Here is a 22019-nt window from a genome sequence, read left to right as displayed (position 1 = left end):
ACCCCTTTGTACTTTCTCATTATCCATTTGCAAGTACTTACGTTTGCTTCAGCTTGTTGTTTGCTCCCTTGCATTCCACTCCGTTTCCATTGCTTCCCGCACCCAACAGTGGTATCAGAGTAGGTTCTCTTGCTCCTACCTGCCATATTGCTCCAGCTCAGTCTGGTGCCTCCGGAAACCTGTTTTTCGAGCAGAAATACTGTCCAACTTTTTTTTGGGGACTTTTTGAGGTCCGTTTTTGATGTTTTTTGAAAATTTTGACTTGCCCGCATACAAATGACCCTGTCCCGCACCATTTTGACCGAAAAAAATTTGTCTGTACAGCTACCCGGACGTCCGTGCAGATCTATGTGGACACTTGCATGACGCTTTCAGGAATCCGTAGGACCTGTCAAAAGTTGATTTCAATTAGGCTGTTTTTTGAGGTTTTTCGCTTAGATGTAGACTCTTTTCAGTCATTCAGGCCTTCCTCCAACTGCTTCAACTTGCTCTAGCACCATTCTGTTGGGAATTGCTCCCTCGTACAGTTGGATTTGAAGCTTTTCACCCTCTTTTATGTCACATTTGCACACATTGCAATGACATTGAGGTGATTTTGCTCTAGAAATTGGGGATTTTGTGTCACGTTTGCAGATTTTGCAGTGACATTTGCTTCTTTTGGTCACATTTAGGGGCTTTTGCAGTATTTTTCCTATTTTTGACTCCATTTCAACTCCGACGTTGGGGAATTTGGATCTATTGCTGGCAGATTGTGGAATATTTCAGGTTATTTTGTCACATTCGCCTAAATAGCAGTGCCATTTGGCTGCTTTGATATGAAATTGGGGGATTTTAAGTGACATTGGCTAGAAATTTTAACAGATTTGGTCACATTTGCAAAATTACAGCTTATTTTGGGGCTTTACCAATTTGCCCTCTTTTTGGCATAGTTGCCCTCTCCAAAGTTGGGGCATTCTTTTCTTGACACAGCCAAATTTGGGTTCTATTTGCATTTGCCCTTTGATTTGGGCTATTTGTCCTTTGACTATTGTGGCATCTAGCCATTATTTGGGACAGATTCAGCTCAGATTTGCATTGGAAAGATTTGTAGACATTTGCCCTTTGATTTGGGCCGGTCATTTGCAAGACAGCTATTTGCAGGGGGGGTGCTTTGATTGGACATACATTTTCTTGCAAGTCATTTTGGAAATAGCTTGTGCATTTTGCTCAGCAACCATCTTGGCATTGACACTTGCATACATTTGCTGTCTGACATTTGCAGCAAGCAGTCAGATAGTTGGGCAGCCAGCTCTCTTGCAGAGGCACTTTCATTTTTTTGGATTTTCATTAAGACAAGTGAAGTACAAGCCTTACATAGGCCACTCACTCACACACTAGCACCTAGTGCATATGGGATAAGTCCCTTGATGACACGTGGCACTCACACAAGATTCACTCGCATAGACTAGTACTAGATTACCTAGTACTTCACACTAACACATCACATCACCACACTCTTTGGCTATGATATCTCCCACACTCTTTGGCTATGATATCTCCAACAATCCCATGTGGTCATACTTGGTGTGCCACCTGTTGGTGTCCAGAAATTTTTGGAATTGTATCTGGATCGGAGACAAGATCTGTCTCTTCATCACAAGCACCTGCTGCCACCACAACCACTTCTGGTTCATCTACCACTACTCCCTTAGTGCCTGCCGCCGACCCTCCAATTCACAAGAACATATTCGTTGGGATCAACGAGATGCACAGGCACATGCAGTGATTGCCATGAATTGCAAGAGAGTTGCTATACCTCACATTTGGTCTTGCAAAACAGCCAAGGCTGCATGGGACACTTTGGCCAGTTTTTATTAGATAGGCAATGAGGCCAGAGTTGCTTATTTGTGCAGGCAGCTTGACAATGTTAAGATGAATGAAGGGGGCAGCATGGATGCCTATTTGACACAGGTCAAGGACTTCAGAGAGCAGCTCATCAATGTCGATGAGATTGTACGAGACTCACAAGTTGTGTCCACCACACTCGATAGACTCCCTGACTCATATCAGGAATTTGCTACAACACTTAAGACTAGTGGCCATGGATAATCCCAACCACTTTTCTTTTGATCAGCTTGTTTCCCTACTCCTGCAAGAGGAGCAAAGTTGTTTCGACAGGGCTGCTTCTACTCATGTAGATTAAGCCTTTGCTACCGATCATAGGGGCAAAGGAAAAGGGGGGAAAATTTACAGCAAGCCCAAACCTACATTTGGTGCCTCATCCTCTTTCAGTCTTGCTGATGGGAAGAAGAAGAAACGCTGCAATTATTGCAGGAAAATCTGAGCGCCGGAAGTGTATTGCTTCTGAGAAGAAGAAGCAGGGACAGCTAGGACAGCAAGGTCTTGTTGTCACAAATACTCCAGCTGCTAATGTCACAAATACAGAGGCAGCCAATCCTGCTCATGATGAGTGGGCATTTATTGTGGAGTGTCATTATAATCCTATTGTGCATGCTTCAGCTTTTGCAGCCTCAGATTGTGCCTTAGACTGGTACTTTGATAGTGGTGCTTCCAGCGTATTGCTTCCGAGAAGAAGAAGCAGGGACAGCCAGGACAGCAAGGTCTTGTTGTCACAAATACTCCAGCTGCTAATGTCACAAATACAGAGGCAGCCAATCCTGCTCATGATGAGTGGGTATTTATTGTGGAGTGTCATTATAATCCTATTGTGCATGCTTCAGCTTTTGCAGCCTCAGATTCTGCCTTAGACTGGTACTTTGATAGTGGTGCTTCCAAGCACATCATTTCCTGCAAAAATCCCTTTCACACATTGAGTGGTGTTCCAAAGGGGGGCACTGTCACTTATGCAAATAATGCAGCATATCCCTTGAAAGGGATTGGTCAAGTGCTTATCACTACAGTGTCAAGTGATACCATTCCACTTGTGGAGGTTTTGTATGTTCCAGGTATAAAAAAGAATCTGATATCTATCTCAGCCATCTCCACACATGGCTTCAAAGTCCTTTTTGATGGTTATCGCTGTGCTGTTTATGATAATCGGTACGACAACTATATTGTACTTACTGGAACACTTGATAGGGGGCTATATCAGCTTGACATATATGCACAACAGGCTGCTATAGTAATGCCGTGGCTGAATCTGTAATTTTTGATACACATCTAGAGCATGAGAGATTGGGACATCTCAACTTCAATAGTTACATCTCAACTTCAATAGTTTGGTGAAGATGCATTCACATGACATGGTTGTAGATCTTCCACCCATGCATGCACTTAAAAAACATGTATGCGAGGGCTGCTTATTGGCCAAAATGCATGGGTTTCCATTTCCCAAGGACGGGAGAGCCAAAAGGCTCCACGTGTCAGTGTGAATTGCGTATTCATGTGTGCTGCCTAGCGAGCTTCCATACTTGTAAATCCTTGGACAATGATAGGACATTGGCTTTCCAATAATATTTTAATGGAGACTTGGGAGTAACACTGTACTTGAATGCAAATGTGAAAGAACTTATTAATCAATAATAGTAGTCATAAGTTGTGCTAGAGGGATACATGCCATTTCTTCACACGTCTTCTATCAATTCATCATTGCCTATTCCTCCCGATTGTCTAACCGATGATTCATTCTCAACGTGAAGTCTATGATATCGTGTGGCAGTTGACATATATGTTCTCGTGGACCTAAGGAACTTTTATTTCTTCAGGGACGGGAGTAATTGTAGGAACCAAAATATTCAGATCTCAAATTGGAAATTACATTATCGAATGGCTTGCTTACAAGCGCTGCACCCAAAGTTGTCACCTTCAGATCTGGTTCCATCTTGGCGCATTTTTCAAAATGCCTCACCCAAAGTTTTCACCTTCATATCTGTTTCCATCTTGGCCGTGTTTTTCAAAATGCCTTTCTATAAGCTAACCTCTAGAAGCTCAATCAGTTCAGGGTTAGGATTAGCTGATGGGTGGCTGGAATTAAGCAAAATTTTGAGTCGAGTAGAGGCTTGAGTAGAGTGAGGGAGTGGGTGTCTAAGGAGAGGACTGAACGAGGGCTGAATAGAGAGAGGGAGTGGGTGTCTTAGCGGAGGCTTGAACCTAGGGCTGAGTATGGACGTTGAGAGAGAGAGAGAGAGAGAGAGAGAGAGAGAGAGAGAGAGAGAGAGAGAAGAGAGAGAGAGAGAGAGAAAAGAAAGAAAGAAATATATATTAACGTCCATTGGAGACCTTGCGGGCCTATGGGACAAAGTGCACAGAAAAGTGAACTCCCTTCCCAGTGTCTGTAGAACTGTCTCAAGCTCATCAATCTAGAGGCCAAATAGGGTTGGTGATAAAGGACACCATTGTTTGACCCCATTAGTACTCATGATCTCATATGTTCATCCAGAGCCTATCCAAACTCTGCTTGAGACCCGCTCGTAAAGTGCCATGACAGCCCAAATGATCTCTTGGTCATAACCCAAGTCCTGCAGACGCTTGATCAGGCGGGCTCTCGGAACCATATCAAAGGCTTTGCGAAAATCCAAAAAGCAGCAATAAACCCTCTGTTTTCGTGCCCTTGCCTCAATGATACACCTAAGTGTGAGGATGTGATCCACGGTCCCATGATCACGTGAGAATCCAACCTATCTATTTGCTCTGAGTCCTTGTATCTCTGTGAGTTGACCGACCTCAGAATCAAGCACTGATGCATAAATCTTGGACATGACATGTTTGATCATAATGGTCTTGTAGTTCTCTGGGCTCATAGGATCCCCTGCTTTGTGGATGGGTGAAATAGTGTTAACAGTCCATGTTACTCATGTAGCGTCTCTGGTTCATTCGGGAGGTGGTTTTTGGTTTTGAATCTAAGTTGACGGTGTAAAGCGTTGCACTCATCATCGTACCAGCTATTACAAGGGATGGTCCTAGGTGGTGGTGGACGAGTGGAGCGAGTAGTGTGAGGAAAATCGTGAAGAGCAGCCTCGTGTAGTGAGCGGGTGACCAGAGCAGCAAGGTCCTCTAGTAAGGGTATAAAGTCAATATATGTGAGAAGTATGTAAAGGCTACAGTTGAAATGTATGTAATGATAAGTGGTATGAGTGATCTGTGGTGTGGGAGGCACTGGGAGATGGGGTGTAGAGATACTAAAGAAGAGGTATGTGTGATCAGCCCCGGGAGGACAGGGTGCGACAGTAAAACCAGTGATATGAGAACACAGAGAGAGAGAGAGAGAGAGAGAGAGAGAGAGAGAGAGTTTTTTATACTCCGTAGGAACAATCCCAAGACGCAGACAGTAGGCGTATCCGAAGTCGACCACAAGGATCGAACACACACACACACACCGACACGAACCAGAGCCTCAACCACCAAGACCCACGCGGGTTTTACAAAACTTGATGGGGAAGGATGGCTTATACACGATTGAGAGAGAGTTTTTTACTTCGTAGGAACTATCCGAAGACACACACAGTAGGCATATCCGAAGTCGACCACAAGGATCGAACACACACACACAACAGGACCCCGGGAGGACAGGGTGCGACAGTAAAACCAGTGATACGAGAACACAGAGAGAGAGAGAGAGAGAGAGAGAGAGAGAGAGAGAGAGAGAGAGAGATTAATGTGTATGAAAGGCCAATGAGGCCTATGAGACCTCTAGTACCCCTTTGAGAGAAATAGTTATTAAGGTGTATGAAAGGCCAATGAGCCAATTAATGTCTGTGAAAGGCCGATGAGGCCTGTGTGACCCCAGTACACCCCTGATAATCTAACAAACAACAGAGTAATAGAAAAAGACAAGCTGGCTGTGTATATCATGGTTTTCTGGTGTACGTGTCCGTTGATAGCTTAACCATGGTAAAGTAAGCAGTGCTCATTCCTGGCTGGGATCCCACTGAGTTCTGATGTCTTTGGAACATGTCATAGATCTGGTGCTGTCTACCTCTGTTCTGCTCAGTGGGGTGGACATGTGGACAACGTGAGGCAGCCTGTTGGGGGGAAGCGGCGGCTAACTATGAATTGGACAGGAAATGGCAGGGTCGGTGTCCCATATCTGTCCATTAGATTGATTTCCTGTGGGTAGAAGTGTGTTGTTCCCCACATTGATGCGTATCTCCATCATCATCTGAGAATCTTTGCCATTGTATTGCCTCCTATTCAATGCCAATCTCTTCCATCCACAGTGGGTCTTTTGTTTTCGTTGTGACTCTTGTTTGCCTTGACTTTGTCCTTGCATTTCATAGTAGCTAGTTCCTGCTATGTGTTGTGGAGTTTATGGTTTTCAACCTTGTGACTGTCGTGAGATGAAACTGCAATATTTGTATTGCTTGCATGTATGGTGATTGATAGGGTGCTAACTTCCAGGTACGTGTACTGTTTATTTGAGTCTTCTTTTATCACAACTATTACCTTTTTCCCATCCTTTCCTAATGCAAAAGTTATTCATCCGCATATGTAGGTCGTCTTGTTCCATATATCGTGGTCTTCGAGAAATTCTCTTTCTGGTGCTGTGTTCTCTTCATGTTTCCATGTTTCTTAAGCTATTGACATGTCAACCTCTAACAAAATCTCTTCCTGTGCCATGGTTTTGTCCTTCTACAGTTGAGAGAAAGAGAGAGGGTCTATGAGATGATGAAGGAGAGAATAGTGCATTTTTAAAGATCAGATCTGAATAAATTACAGACAATCATGCCAACATTAATGTCTCTTTTGTGGAAGTACCTGCTGCCATATTCAAAATGTTACAAATGTGAAATATAATACAGACAATCAAGTGTGTTCTTGTGGAAGTAGATGATGCCATAGTCAAATTGTCATTGATTTGGTGGTTCTAGGCTTGGGCTGAGACGTTTTGCCCAGCAGCAGGTAAAAGTAATTTTTGTCTTGTCCACATCTCAGTAAGTCTTTCAGTTTTGTGGAGATGCTTTCTCATGTGGAGCAATCCTTGAGCAGTGACCTTGCTGGTCTCCTCGATTGTAAAACTAAATGGGACTGCATGTATGACAGAGGGATGAACCCTTAAAGGGCCAGTCAGGTCCTATGAAACAAGGCTCATATGGTGAATTAGATCATAGAAAGGCTTATATAGTAGCTCATGTTTTTATTTTTCTTCTCTTTCAAGCCTCTTCTAAACATCCTTCTTGCCTCCCCCTTCTTCCAAAAAAAGTTTGTTCTGTCCTTTGTCTTACAAAAAAAATCTAAAATTTTCGAGTCTTGTGAAGGTATGAGTATATACATATTTTCCATAAGACCAGTCCTGAGTTAGCTCATGGTGTGTCTTTATGTACAAGATTTACTCGTTAAATTAAAATAGAGATCTTGTAATATTGAGGAATAGATTTTTTGGTCATATATTCTCATTCATGTGAGGTCATTGTGCTGAGATGTGTTTTTTGGAATTGATGTTCTGGAACCTCTGCCAATCCTCAGTTGCTCAATTTATCAGGGAAAGATGTAGCTAGAAGCATTTTCTTCTGGGAACATGTTTGCTTTGTGGATATTGTAGTTCCTTCTGGTAGCTCTCTGCTGGGCTTTCTTAGATTTGAGCTTCCTTGGAGCTTCTGATTTGCCATCGCTAGAGGGACAGGTTGAAGTCATCGTGTCAGTCTTATAGCCTTGTATTTGTTTGCATGATTGTCAATGTGGCCATGGTGAGAGTCGATTCTCTCATTTATAGGTCTATTGTTCACTGGCTTATCCATCTGTGTTTTGAGTTCAAATTGTCTCAACACAAGTTTTCACTTTTGAGAACTCACTAAGGAATGACATTTGCAGGCTCGGCAAGCATACATTATGGGTAACAAGGCCCTTGCTAAGGAGGCAAACGCCAGAGGACAGTTGCATAACAGGTTGCTGAAGGCTGCACACAGTAAAGCTGGAGAAATTGTTTTTCAACAAAGGTATGAATATCATGTCTGTTTATCTTTATTTTTCAGCTTGCTCCTGAGGGGGTGCAAAGGCACGTTCTCATCTTCATTGTTACTTGGCAGAAACATAGCCACCGCACAGGTTCCAGGTTTTGGCCCGGGACAGCCTCGGCTATTGGATTTGCATGGCCTACATGTGAATGATGCCATTTCTTTACTGAAGCGAGAGCTTTCAGCCTTAAGAGTAGCAGCTAGGTCTTCAAGGCAGCGACAGCATGTTTTTATATGTGTTGGCAGTGGTCATAACACAAAAGGCTCGAGGACATCTGGCAGACTGCCTTTGGCAGTTGAGCGGTACTTGGCAGAAGAGGAGCGCCTCCATTTCACAGAGCCACAACCAGGGATGATAAAGGTTGTGCTGAGTTAAATGTACCTTCTAGCAAGGTAACAAGTGTCAATGACAGTTCAAACGATCTCTTGTTAATTAGTCTCTCTTCAGCTCTGGTCTACTGGAGGGGATGTAAGTACTAAGCTCTGTACATGCATTGTAACATTTGCTTCTTTACAGACGTGTTGCAAGGAAGGTGACACTATTCATCCATGTAACTTTCTGTACACCCCATAGCCCTGCCGAAATACGTGCAGGAACACGTCCTCTTTAGGTACCTTATTTATCAAACTTCTTTGTAACAATTTTAGAGGCTCCCGAAATTTTGTTCGCCATTAAAGAAACATCCAAGAAAAAAGCCTCAGAGGGTCCACAACTGAAAGCCACATTACTTGGTTGTTTGACATTCTTTTGACAACAGTCATCAATGATAGTTGCTTGATTCTTTTCGTTTACTGGTGTTGCCATTTCTGTTTACTGGTGTTGCCATTTCTGGTCTGTCCTCACACATTATCAAATTGCAACAAAGTAATTGGTGTAGTAATTATGGCATATACAATACTGCACCAGTTCCTTTTCAGAAGATAGTCTGTCTTCCAAAAGAGGACATTTGTTTTTTGAATAATTTAATGTGCCATTGAACAAGTTGATTCTGGCAGTGGCTGAGACTCGCAGCTAAGTTGGTGTTTGGGTTATCTTGAAACATCCAGATGGGTCAAGTGGACTATTTTTGTGTTGGATCTTTTACCATGGAGAGCAAGCAGCATTGCTTTATGTGGGATTTCAATTAAATTATATGTGAGTTGGTTCCACAAGCATGTACAATAAACCGACAGAACTTAAAAGGTTGGAAGTATTGGTATGCATGCATCATTCATTCATGCAAGCATGCATCTAGCCATTCAACAATCCATCATCCTTGCAATTAGTGTCAAGGAGTAGCATGTGTGTGCCTATATCTTAGTAGATTAAACACTTGAAACAAATCTGCTCGACAATAAATTGGACTAATGAGCACATGTGTAAATGCATATGCGATCACACGGTGTAGAGCAAAGTTCAGAGAAGATGGGTGTTGACTTGCAAACGATACAATTCTCCTGTTTTGGTGCGTGGTATATTGTACTATGCTAGTATAGAAAGGAGTTCTGACATTTTAGCTTGGATCAAAAGAACGTTGGCTACTTCTTGATGGCATTCATCGCAATTGAGTTTGTCCTCTACATGTCATATATGCTCGTTTGTACTAGGTGTTTATGTGCATGTATGAGGGCATATGTTCACGCGATGGTCTACCCCTCTGGTTGGGTACTGATGACATTGGCATTAGGAAGCACTTTGAAGGAATGTTAATGAGTATGGGGCTGCATCGATATCAAAAGAATGTTGGCTACTTCTTGGTGGCATTTATCACAATTGAGTTTGTCCTCTACATGTCATATATGCTCGTTTGTACTAGGTGTTTATGTGCATGTATGAGGGCATATGTTCACACGATGGTCTACACCTTTGGTTGGGTACGGATGACATTGGCATTAGGAAGCACTTTGAAGGAATGTTCATGAGTATGGGGCTGCATCAATATGTGAACGCATGAGGGCATACATTTATACAATGGCGTGATGACATTGGCATTAGGAAGCACTTTGAAGGAATGTTCATGAGTATGGGGTTGCATCGATATGTGAACGCATGAGGGCATACATTTATACAATGGCGTGACTATCATGAGGTAAAATTCACATTGTTTTTTTTATGTTGGATGTTCTTGGATTCATGTAGCTCTACATGCATTTTACTAGTTAGTCCTTGGGGTTTGGTGATCTCTAACAGGCACTTAAGATTAAAGGAGAGGTGATGAGGCTATGCTTGGGGACCATAGGGTTGGAGAATCTAGACTTCCCAATAGAAGAATGACATAAGGAGACACTTGTTGATCTATATATGCTATTTCCAATGTGCCATGGAATAATTATCCGTTCCGACTTCTATCTGATATAGTTTCGACTTTGTGTGTGAATACTTAATGGGAAGTGTTTGTCTGAAGTCTAATGTAAAAGTGCTCTGGGTATAACCACCTTGAACACATTTGGCGATCCTACAGTTGGTTCGGGTTCAGAAAAGTCTTCAAAATGGAAAGGATCAATGAAGTTTGATGTTGCGTATTGGAAAGTGCTAGCAAGATGTGTGAAAGTGGCGGCAAGGCGACGAAGAAAGAGAGCAAGACGAAGTGGACGCAAGCTTGCTACCCACAAGGGAATGAGCAAGCGGAAAGAGCAAATCGAGTATTAATGAAGATCTTGATGAAATTGGCAAAGGAGAACGACAATGAAGGAAAGTTGGCTGACGCAAATAAACAATGAAGAGGTTGCTTTCATCCTAGAAGGGAATTGATGAAAGACGGGAGATCTACGAGCAATTAGTGTGAAAGATAGTACAACAAAAGAAGACCAGACAAGCTCCCCGATCGAATTCTAATTGAGGGTGGTCATTGCCTTCATGGAGGATCGGGTAGCGAATGTCGGACATAGGAGAACAGAAGACTCTTACCCAAAGAGGCCACACCTATTTTACCAGGGAGAGAGTTAGGTCCGAAACCTCGAGTCAAACCGACTAACAACAACAACAAGATGGAGAAAGCAATGAAGATGTTGACTATGTGTCGAGTAGAGAAGGATCTTCTATGGATTCTACTCGTAGTTCGGAGTATTTAGAAGTGGAGGAAACAAATCCAAGCCTGACCCCGGCTTCACCATTTGAAGCTTTCATTAGAATTACATATGGATCTTATTTAGCAGCAAGAGTTTGTGTTGCAGCTCGAAGAAGCTTGTTCAATCCGTTGCCACCTCAACCAAGAAGGAGACAACCTGTTCCACCACTTATCATGGCAAACCAAAATCCACTGGTGAAAGCAGCAAAGTTCGAAGGGAAAAAAGGACAAGACCTTGACAGTCATGTAGGGCAGTTCGAGACCCGATGCGTTGCAAGCCGTTTCCAGGGATTAGTAGATGCAGTAAAGAAGGAGCAGTTTGCAGCCACAATGGGGTTCATGCAATATGGGCTACCACATTTTGCTACATTGATGATCTGAAGGGATCATTCTTGGGAAGATTTCGGAAGGAAAAGACACCGGAGGCAGTGCTTAAAAGGCTTCACAACATAAAGTAGAAAGACTTATTAGTGGAGGATTATGCACAAAAATTTAGAAACCTGTATCGAAGGCTTGCAGCACCACAAAGGCCTTCTGGAGAACAGTTGGGAGACTATTTTTGCAAAGGGCTCAACAAGGAGTTGCGGCCCGTAGTAGCAGGCCGTGACCAACTTGCTAGAGCAAATGATTTTAATAATCTAGTTTAAGTTGCCCAAAGGGCAGAAAGAAGATCTGGTGTTTCAAAGAACAAAAAAAGGAAGGTAAAGGAGAAAAAACATAATGACTCTGACTTAGAATCAGATGAAGAGGCGGATTCCGACTCAGAGGCTGAGGAGAGTGATAGTTCAAAAGATGACAATTCTGACAAAGATTTGGATGAGGAAGGAGAAGGAAAAAAGAGGAAGAAAAAAGGAAAGGACAAGAATTCTAAACCAAAGTCTAAAACTAAAACCAAGAAAAAAGAAGAAAGGACTCCTAAAGGAGACTCTAAGCTTGAGAAGATAATCAAGGAACAACTGAAGAGTATGGGAGTAGAATCAAAGAAAGCGAGGGTACCATGTGAGTATTGTGGAAAAGATAATCACGATAAAGAAAAGTGTTGCTATAATCCAAATTACTAGGGGAGGTTGCCTCCTCATATGCAGCCACCAGGGCAAGCTACCTAGGCAGCGGTTGTTAATCAGCACAAGCGAACCCCAGATATAACAATGTAGCACCTAGAAGACAACTGAACCAAAACTGCAATACTTAGCAAAGATAAAATAGTCAAGCATGCACTTATTGTGGGCTTGAGGATGGACATTGCCAAGGCCCTTAGTGTGAACTATGCTGTGTACAATTGATTTGACAATCGATACCTAATGCTTGGGCATATTTGGTTGACGAGGATATTGCCATTTGTGGAAGAACCTATTGAGTCACCAGAACGGTTGTTGAGGAGGTGGTACTCTTTCTAAGATGGCAGCTACCTTTTATAAGCTTGTCAGAAGATGAATTTTGGAAACAATATCCTCTCTCTCTCTCTCTCTCTCTCTCTCTCTCTCTCTCTACACACACACACACACACACACACACACACACACACACACATTTTTAAAAAGAAACTTTCATTAAGATTTTCTTAATCATCTAAGAATCCATATGGTTGTCTATATTCCTAGGTAAAGTAATAACAAGACGGGGAAAACAGGCATAACCTGTCTACCCAAACGTAACTATGATGTTCTAACACCTAGTTTGTTTGGATGGTGGCAGGTAAGTGGACCCCGACCTCGGAACCTGGACTGCCTGAGGATTCGACATCTTTTTTCAATATTATGTTTGTCAAACTCAATATTATTAAAAATTCTTAATTTTAATTGAAATTTTTGCAAACTCTAGTTGCATTTTTCAACTTAGATGTCTCAAATATTTTTTCCTTATATGTTTCTTTGTTTTAACTTTTAGTCCAATTGATGGAATTAATTGTATGGCTCGATTATTGATGGGAATTTTTAATCTAAACACACACACACACACACACACACACACATACACACACACACATTTTTAAAAAGAAACTTTCATTAAGAAGAGCACACACACACACACACACACACACACACACATACACACATACATTTTTAAAAAGAAACTTTCATTAAGAAGAATGTACATCCAAAGCTATCCCAAGGTGAGACATCTACTACTCATAAACTAGAAGAAGCTAAAAAGAAAACACATGATAGTTGCTTCGATGAAAAATAGCTAGTACAACAAAACTAAAAATAGTGAAAGAACACTTCTAGTTGGGCCATAGGAAGATCTCCCATGTAATGTGCAGCTTGAAGGCCGTGATGCAAGGATGGAACGAAAGAAATGATAAATATCCATAGTGGTGTGTACATCAATCCGAGAGTTATGAGCATGAGATAAGGACCATGGTGGCCAATTGCCATACCGATTGAAAAACTAGACATAGTCCAATGTAGAGGCATCTCTCCCAAATAACCAAAATTGCTTTGCCCCAAAAGCATTGCGTGGAAATCTCCCATGTAATGTGCAGCTTGAAGGCCATGATGCAAGGATGGAACGAAAGAAATGATAAATATCCATAGTGGTGTGTACATCAATCCGAGAGTTATGAGCATGAGATAAGGACCATGGTGGCCAATTGCCATACCGATTGAAAAACTAGACATAGTCCAATGTAGAGGCATCTCTCCCAAATAACAAAGTTGCTTTGCCCTAAAAGCATTGCATGGAAATCGAGTATGAGGATAAGTCCCCAATCTGGGAAGGAAATCATGGGCAACCAGGTAGATTCAAAGCAAATGCGGGACTCTCTCCCTTGGATGTGAACAAGATGGACAATGCAAGGATGCTATGCCCCCCAACACACATACACACACACACACACACACACACACACACACACAAAGCAATAATCAAACTAAGAAAGACATACCAGGATACTACACTAACTTCCAAGTGGTATGCAAAAAAAAACGTGGAGACTACAATGCAATGACAAAAGACTATGATCAAGTGTGTGTCATGGGGTGTGATGGATCGGACTTCACCCTATGAATTTTTGTAAAGTTCAATGAACTTTCATGCTTACTACGTGAATGACATATATTTTTCTCATGATGTTTGTTGTGAACGAGCTTTTCTTTATAATTATTTAATTATTTAAGTCTAGATTTCTAGATTTTGTTTTAAAAGGTTTCTTATATGTAATTTCATTTAGATGTAGTTATTTTTGATTGTTTGTGATACTCAAGTATGTCTAGATGTTTTTTGATATATAGTTATTTTACTTTCATTGGGGATTTTTCTTAATTTCTTTGCTTTATGTGGGAATTGACATTTTATCTAGCATTCACCCAACACCCTTATAGAAAAGGTACCAACCAAATGCACCCACACTTTGATAAGTGCCATGGAGTCCTGAGAAATACCTCAAGTTTATCAAGACCTTGAAGCCATACTGCTTCCGAGAGTCCAATCCACGCAACTTGACAATTATATTCATGATCTAGTTGAACAATTGTACATGATCCAATAGCCAAAAATTACACCTCATGAAACAACAACAAGGTACATGACCAAGATTACAAGTAGTATTTGTAGTAGTTGAACAATTTCATAGATAACAGCTTGTAAAACTACGTCCTTTGCCTTGGTCGCCTTGGTATGATAAACATGTAAGACGAGTTGAGGGCATCATCCATTCATAACTCCAAGGTGCAAATCTCCATTCTCTTTGCCAGTGCACTCAACAAATATGCATCTTAGAGAGATGCTAGGTATGCTAAGTCATCACAAGATTTAGTCCACTCATACTCCTTTGTTCTAGGTGACAATAGGCGATCCGTAATGTAGGTGAGAATAGGAGTCCCTCTCACAAAGATTCATTCCCTGGGTGAATAGAGCACCATTTGCACCCCTAATAGTTCACATTCACAAGTCACCTTAGGTGAATAGACCTTGTCTTCTTGTCAGTCAATTTTAGACATAATCATCTGTCATCCGCATTGCCAAGGGATCCCCAAATAATTTTCTCCCCCTCTCAGTGATTTCCACCTCTGGAAAATGTTAAGAAATGTTAAAAAAAATAAGAGAGAACTCTAGAATGGCACCCCAGAAAAAACATTGCATTAACTGTAACCCCATGCACATGCTAGGTTAAGAATGCAGTGCACATGGGGACAATAAAGCAGTGCACACATGGATAATAACACAACACACATGGGGATAACATTGCAGAGCATGTGGGGATAGAAATGAAACACACACTGGGTAGCCAAAGTCATGCACATTGGGTTGCCAAGGTTGTGTGTATCAAGTTGCTAACACAACATCCATCAGGATAGCTAATGCAATATGCAATAAGATAAATTTCTTTAAAAATAGGGCCTTGGGGCAAAATCCATGGCACTAGAAGTTTTAACCAAACTCTTGCAAATTTTCTCCATAAATTTTCCATCTACAAAATTTGACTTCCAAGCCATCCCACCTATGCCCCAAACTCTAAAATTCTACATGAGTTCATCTGTTGAAAGCTTTGATGAACCCCTAAGTGATCTCTTCACAATCTACCTTTCTTTAGTCCCCATGGAGTCAAGCCACAAACTTAGGCCCATACCCCTAGCTTGTTTGGCCCTTCAACCACTCCTTCTACCATTGTGCCAACTCGTATTAACCCCTCTCTACCCCATCGTCTACTCTTCCTATCTCTCTGCCCCTCCTTGGTAATGTGACCCAAGAAGAGCTTATGAAGAAACCCATGCTCATCCTTGTCCCAAAGAATCTGTTCAAGATCTCACCTAGCCAAGCATAGGAAAGTCATCCGTGTAGCCCCTCTTTGGACTAAGCATTCTATAACCACCACCAATACCTCTCCCCTAGGCCATGACTGGCTCAATGACCTTAATGTCCTTCCATCCATTTCTCCTCCTATTATAAGCCCAATTTGGATTTTAGATTCTTATACCATATGTATACCTGTTACAAGGCTTGCCATGACCAGAAGTCAAGCCTTATCTTATCTCGAAGCTGTTAGCCTAATACCCCATATGGAATGACCCCCCTGCTATTTGGACTTGAATCTGGTGACATAATTCAAATAGCTATAATTATTTCATGAGGCTCACCTTGTTCACAAATGAAAGGGGGGTGACTCATCATTTTTAGTTAAGTATTGATGCCATCAAGGTAGTATTCGGGTTTTTGATGATGATTAAACCCTTTGTAAACATCCGATAATTGGAATAGAATCTCGCTAGCTTGGTAGATTATGACTCTAGATGACACAAGGGGGGTATTCCATTTGACAACATCAAGAACCACGCCTATACACCAAGCTTGCTCCTTTTCTCAAGCTTCTCACTAAGGCCAAGATGTTTGACCATCATAACGTGGTGGTGGTTGTCAATCTGCTACTATGCCTTCTCGAACTAGCTTAGTTCAAGACAAATTGGGTTGACTACTTTTACGAAGAAATGGGTGTATAGTGCCATAAGCCCTAGCAAAATATTGGCAATCCTAGGCTATTCATGCCGACCATCAAGCACATTATGAATCCGAACCATTGGCCCATATGTTATTATGGAGAAGCACAACACACCACTCGAGGAATTCCAAATGATTTAGCCCCATAGGCATCATTAGTGGAGTAATAAGAGCAATAGAAAAGGCTGCCTAATAATCAACTTCCATCCTTGGGATAGCGAGGTCGGAGTCTCTCTCCTCATGCTCTATGCTTTTGTTTATATTTCATGGTCGGATGTAGGCCAATTCCTTTGACTCAGGAATCCTTCACACTTGGCCGTGTATCAATGTCTTCTTTCCAAGCATGTATCAGACATAGAATAAGTCATGAATTAGCCAATCGATTGTCTTGAATCTGTTTTTGTAGTCCCAACTCTAGTCTTCAAGCACATCATCAAACTATGCCACTCGTTTGTGGTCACTTAGAGGTATTTTTTATAGTAGTCTACAACACCCACCAACTACTTCAATTCATCATTGGTCAGCATGAATGTCTCTCAATGACTGTGCACCAAATACTAAGCTTGCTAAACCCAATCCAATCACTCTCTCAATGAATAGCATATCAATACAAAAATTTGATTGACCCTCCCCTAGTATGACCACCAAATGTTATGATTTACTCACTACCCATCGGTTAACTTGTGGGTGTTAGATGCTTAGTGCTCATGAATGCTTAGCCTATAATCTGTGCAGTTCTTGGATGAAGATGCTCACTCTTAGAATCCTTAGTAAGCTATTAATGCAAACATGCTCGGGTGTGATGAAAATAGATGTCAATAGAAATAACTCAGAGGTTGGGTTGCTATTATCATGATGAGGGATTGAGCATCATGACCAATTAAATAGAAACATAGAATAAGATAGAAGAAAACCACACTTGTATTAAGAGAAGAATATGTTTACAATGAAGCCACCATAGCTTGAATTGAGCACTCAACCATTCAAGCTTCTATCTCTAACAACCTAATCTAAAGAGAGGTCGTGAACCACAATAAAGGTCACTTGCCTCCTCTCTATTAGAATGCTTCTCTACTAAGTAGAATAACTACAAAATTGGCTTCTATTATTGATGCTCACAATTTTCTGTACCACTGCTTGCCATTGGTCTACCACCGTTAGCTTTAGGATGAATCTACCTTAGATTGGGGGTCACCACATTAGCTGTGCTACTACTATATCACTTGCCACTTGGGAAGGTAGCCAATGATGTATCCGCCGCTCACCAGTCATCACGAGCAACAATTCTCTCATGCATGTGTTGGTAAGTTCACCTATGTTGTGCTGACCCAAGTTCCAATGCATGGTTGTCCAATGCTGAGAATAACTACTACAATGTTGATAATTATAGCTCTCGATATGATCTACATTGTAAACATGTTTTGGAATTATTTATGCAAAAATTAGTTCATCTTCCATGTAGACCATGCAACACTCCTATAATTAATCAAAAGCCAAGCCTCATAGGCAAGTTAGCCCATGTGATGTTTTTGTTGCAAGTATTTGACTTTTCTATCATGCATACTCCAAGTAGTTTGCATGCAACCACTGACTACTTGTCCAATTGGAGATGGAGGAACACTTTGATTTGTCTGTGAATGATTTTCCCATGCATACCTATCTGATTGTAGCCATAGATCCCAAAAAGATGCACTAGCCACCATGATGTTGGTCAGATGTGGCACAGATCCAAAGACAACATTCCAATGCTCATACTAATATGGTATGATTATATGCTTCAATTCGTTGAAATTAGAATCAAAATCTGTGAATGATCATTGGCTTCCTTTATCACCTTGTCCCCGACAAAAAATTTCCTCGATATGTATTGCCGCATGAGAAATTTCCCATTCTGTGGGAAGTAAGGACTAGTAGGAGGACATTTTGTGGGCAACACTAAAGCTTGAAGATCCTACACACCAACCTATGGTGGCCTATAGTTCTCAGATATTCCCTCACCTTTGCAAAGTAGTGAAATCCCCACCAATGATGGGCTATCCGAACAATTCACAATTGCATGCCACATAACTCAGTCCTCCCCCTTGATCCATTCCAAAAATGAGTTTTAGATTTCATCAACCCATGTAACCTAGCCACCCCCACACCTCCATCTAAAAAGAAGTACATTACAGTCACAATTGACTATTAATGAAGGACACTTTTGTAGCTTCTATGGCCAAATTTGTCTATGAGTAGATCATGGTCCATGTTGGATGACTTGTTTCAAATATACCATGGAGATTGTCACGCACCTTGAAAGTGGGAAATTTGTCAATGGTGTCATGTCTAAGCTTAACAAAACACACATGATTGTCCATAAGTTATCTACTATATGCTATGCTCAATCCAATTGCCAAGAATAATAAAAAAAAGATCAACCTGAGACCAAAAGCTAGATTGTGCCATGTGGGCCTTCTGGACCACACTCAACGTCACCACTAGCCTCACCCCCTTCAAAATGTTCTATGGTATTGAAGACTGTGGTATCTATGGAGTTCTTTGTTCTGTGCCTCTAGATTCTAGTGCTTGAATGACTAACCTCAAAGATTTCCTTGCACACCAAAGATGGACCGGATGCATCAACTTGGCAAAGACCAGCCCATTGTGTCCTATGTCTCCAATGTGGTGCAATGCTGCTGAAAGAAGTGGGTAGACTGGCATGCTAAGCTTTGTGTCTTTAAATAGAAGGATGTACTACTACTATTTTAGTGATAGTAGGGCCTTTGCACTGGTAATTTGAAGCTCTAATAGGCTGGATTATATTGGATCCCTCATCAATATTATGATGGCATGTTCTATTTAGACACATTACGAGGAAATACCTTAAATAAGATAGCTAATGGCTATCATCTTAGTTGCTATTTTGGTTGCATGTTGCCTTGATTTTTGAAGAGTAGTCAAATGCAACATCTATCACATTGGCACATGTGGCCATTATGTTGTTGGATGATGCCTTATCATTATCGAGTGCCCACATTGTTTTGCAAGCAGAGTTGACTATACAGTTCATGCTGTGCAAATTTTCAAATTTGCTAATCACTGTTTTACATGCATGCAACCCCACCATCCTATTTGTGCCCCCTAATCTCCTTGTGCACACTTGTTTGTTTCTCTCACTCGCCCACTTTATGGTCATTTTAGTGCTTCTCATGTTCATGTTCTTGCCCTTGTCTTGTCCCACAGCTCCCTTCTCCCTTCTTTAGCTTTCAAGCTTTCTTACTGCTCATAGCCCTTCTACTCTCGGCATCTTCTTAGCACCATCATCGTGTTGTCATAGTGATATAAAAAACCTTCACCAAGTTTAGCACTAGAAGCCTTCTCGCATCAAAGATTGGCTAGATCCTGACACAACTCTTCAAAGTGGCCACTTTGTAGTGGCGTACCACCCCCATGCATACCAAATTTAGTAGCACCGCTGCCCATGTGAATAGAGAACAAAACTATTAATATCTTCACACAACAACAAGATGGCTCCTCCAAGTGGAAGCAAACAAGCGCATGGCTTGGTCCATCGTATTTCTCAGTTGGAAGTCCCTCTAATGTAGGGATGATTGCTTTTGATGTAGGAGAGATGCCTATGATCTTGGCCACCCTCTCTCCCACGCTATAAATGAGAGACTTCTCTCTCACAATCAATAGAACACACTTTTGGATTCTTCTTATGTTCTCAAATCTTGTCATGATGCATGTCTTCTCTCCCACCACTTCTCAACAAGATGATGCTTCCCCTGATCCCTCTACATCAGAGTTGGTGAGGAGAAGAAAAGAGGGCTGATTGGGGGTCCTTGAAAGGGGAAAAGAATAGAGAACATTTGTCCCACTAGAGTGTGCACATTGCCCCTCCCGATAAGATGCTTGATTTTGTTCCTAAATCATTGGCACCTCCTAAAGAGGGTGCCTTCTACTATATCATCACCTATGTCATCGTCCTAGATAGCACTGAGTGTGCTTCACTACACACACACACACAGACACACACATACAAACATGTGATTGCTCTACTAGATGCACACATGCACCTTAAAGCAAGCCCTTGATCACAAATATCCCAACATACCCCCCCTCAAGGGTTTGCCTCATGCTATGTCAAGGATACATCTAGTCACATAGTTTCACATACCATTTCATGGTGGTCAAGGACAAATCTATGGCTAGCATCTTATGCTAGCAAGGTGCCCAAGAGTCGAGGTTTACAAAAAATAGGATAGATCTCCTCAAATGGTTATCTCCCTTGCATATACAAGGATTAATCCTAGGTCTTTGCATGGACCTAGTTTCTCATGTTTGCAAGAGGGACCATGGAGGCAAACATTGTCCTAGATAACACTAAGTGTGCTTCACTGTTGGAGTTGCAAAAAGGATTCAACAAGTGAGGAAAAAGAGAGTTTATTCAAGAGAGATAGGCCCAATATATAGGCTCCAGCTACATCTAGTAGTGACATCACATGTGAGCTCAATAGAGCATCTAGATCCACAAATCTCTCAATCCATTCCATGATTCTCTCAATCACACACCACACACCTAGATTCACTCAATCACACCTACTGACACCTATCCAGGCACACCATGTGTTCAGACACTCACAATCTTAGACCTTAGGACTCTAAATCCCATTATATCAATTTGTCCTTCATTCCCCCCCACAAATTGATGACCTCAACCCTAGCAGTAGTCCATGGGAAGCTTCATGGCTTGCCCACCTCTAGTGGCACCACACATGATCCACAACCTACTGGTACTCACTCTAGTTGCATCAGCAATAGACTCATTTGGGCATCCTCATCCCAACATGATCTCACTCTGACTTTGGTTTATTGGTTTACAATTGGAAGATAGATAATGACTATGCATGGGAATACCCTTAGATACAACAATGTAACACATAAGACTAACAACCATTTGAGGGGGACATCCCAAGGCAGCAGAGACCCTTATTGACCACACACACAAAAATTCTAAATTGAAGATGTGGGGAAATACCCCCTTTGATGGCATATCTTGTCCTTTTCCTCCTCCTCTTCCAAGCTACCATAGTGTGAGGTTCATTGTCATTGGAGAGGTTCTTGGTGTAGCCAATCTTGGGTTTCAGTATCTTTCATGATGTATGAAATGTACTTGCATTTGGTTGACTATACCTTGCCATACAATCATGACCACCTCTTGTACAAGAGTAGACACTGCCCTTGCATGACAAGTGGTAAGACCCTCTTCAGTCCATATGATTCACAAATGTTTTTAAGGCTTGGACACTCAAATATTCAAAATAAGAATCATAATGGTTGTAGTTGAAACCTTTGTTCCAATCATATCCATAAGAAATCATCATGCAAGTCATGATATATTCTTCCTTCATGTAAGCTCTTGTCATGGTCAATCCACACTAGTCAACTAGTCAACTAGTCAACAAGATAGTATGACTTGAAATCCACTTCAAAGTATCATAACCTCAATCCTCAACATAAAAGGTGAAAAATACATTCGACCTTCCAATGTTGACAGCAGTCAAAGAACAGTTTGACTGAGATTCAGTCAACACATATAGTCAAACTTAGTCAAAATTGCTAAAAATTATCAAGCTTCATACAGAGATCTTGGAGGCCAAAATTG

At 41.5% G+C, this 22019-nt stretch overlaps 1 protein-coding gene across 5 annotated transcripts in view; it reads left to right on the top strand.

Annotated features, from left to right (window-relative positions):
• LOC147898099 (polyadenylate-binding protein-interacting protein 7-like) overlaps positions 1–8681 on the top strand; it is a 32243-nt gene extending 23562 nt beyond the window's left edge. For all 5 annotated transcript variants that reach the window (XM_087378905.1, XM_087378903.1, XM_087378904.1 and 2 more), the window contains 2 exons: positions 7747–7871; positions 7962–8681. In XM_087378905.1, coding sequence (XP_087235031.1) covers positions 7747–7871; positions 7962–8265 — 429 coding nt within the window. In that variant the 3' untranslated portion in view covers positions 8266–8681. The remainder of the gene's footprint in view (positions 1–7746; positions 7872–7961) is intronic.
• The last annotated feature ends 13338 nt before the right edge of the window (positions 8682–22019 follow it).

Source organism: Dipteris shenzhenensis, chromosome 9, assembly GCF_047967505.1.
Source record: "Dipteris shenzhenensis isolate YYH24624 ecotype China chromosome 9, Dip_SZ_1.0, whole genome shotgun sequence".
NCBI classification, from domain to species: Eukaryota; Viridiplantae; Streptophyta; class Polypodiopsida; order Gleicheniales; family Dipteridaceae; genus Dipteris; species Dipteris shenzhenensis.
The sequence above is the reverse complement of the archived record's forward strand: the minus strand, read 5'-3'. Positions and strand labels throughout refer to the sequence as shown.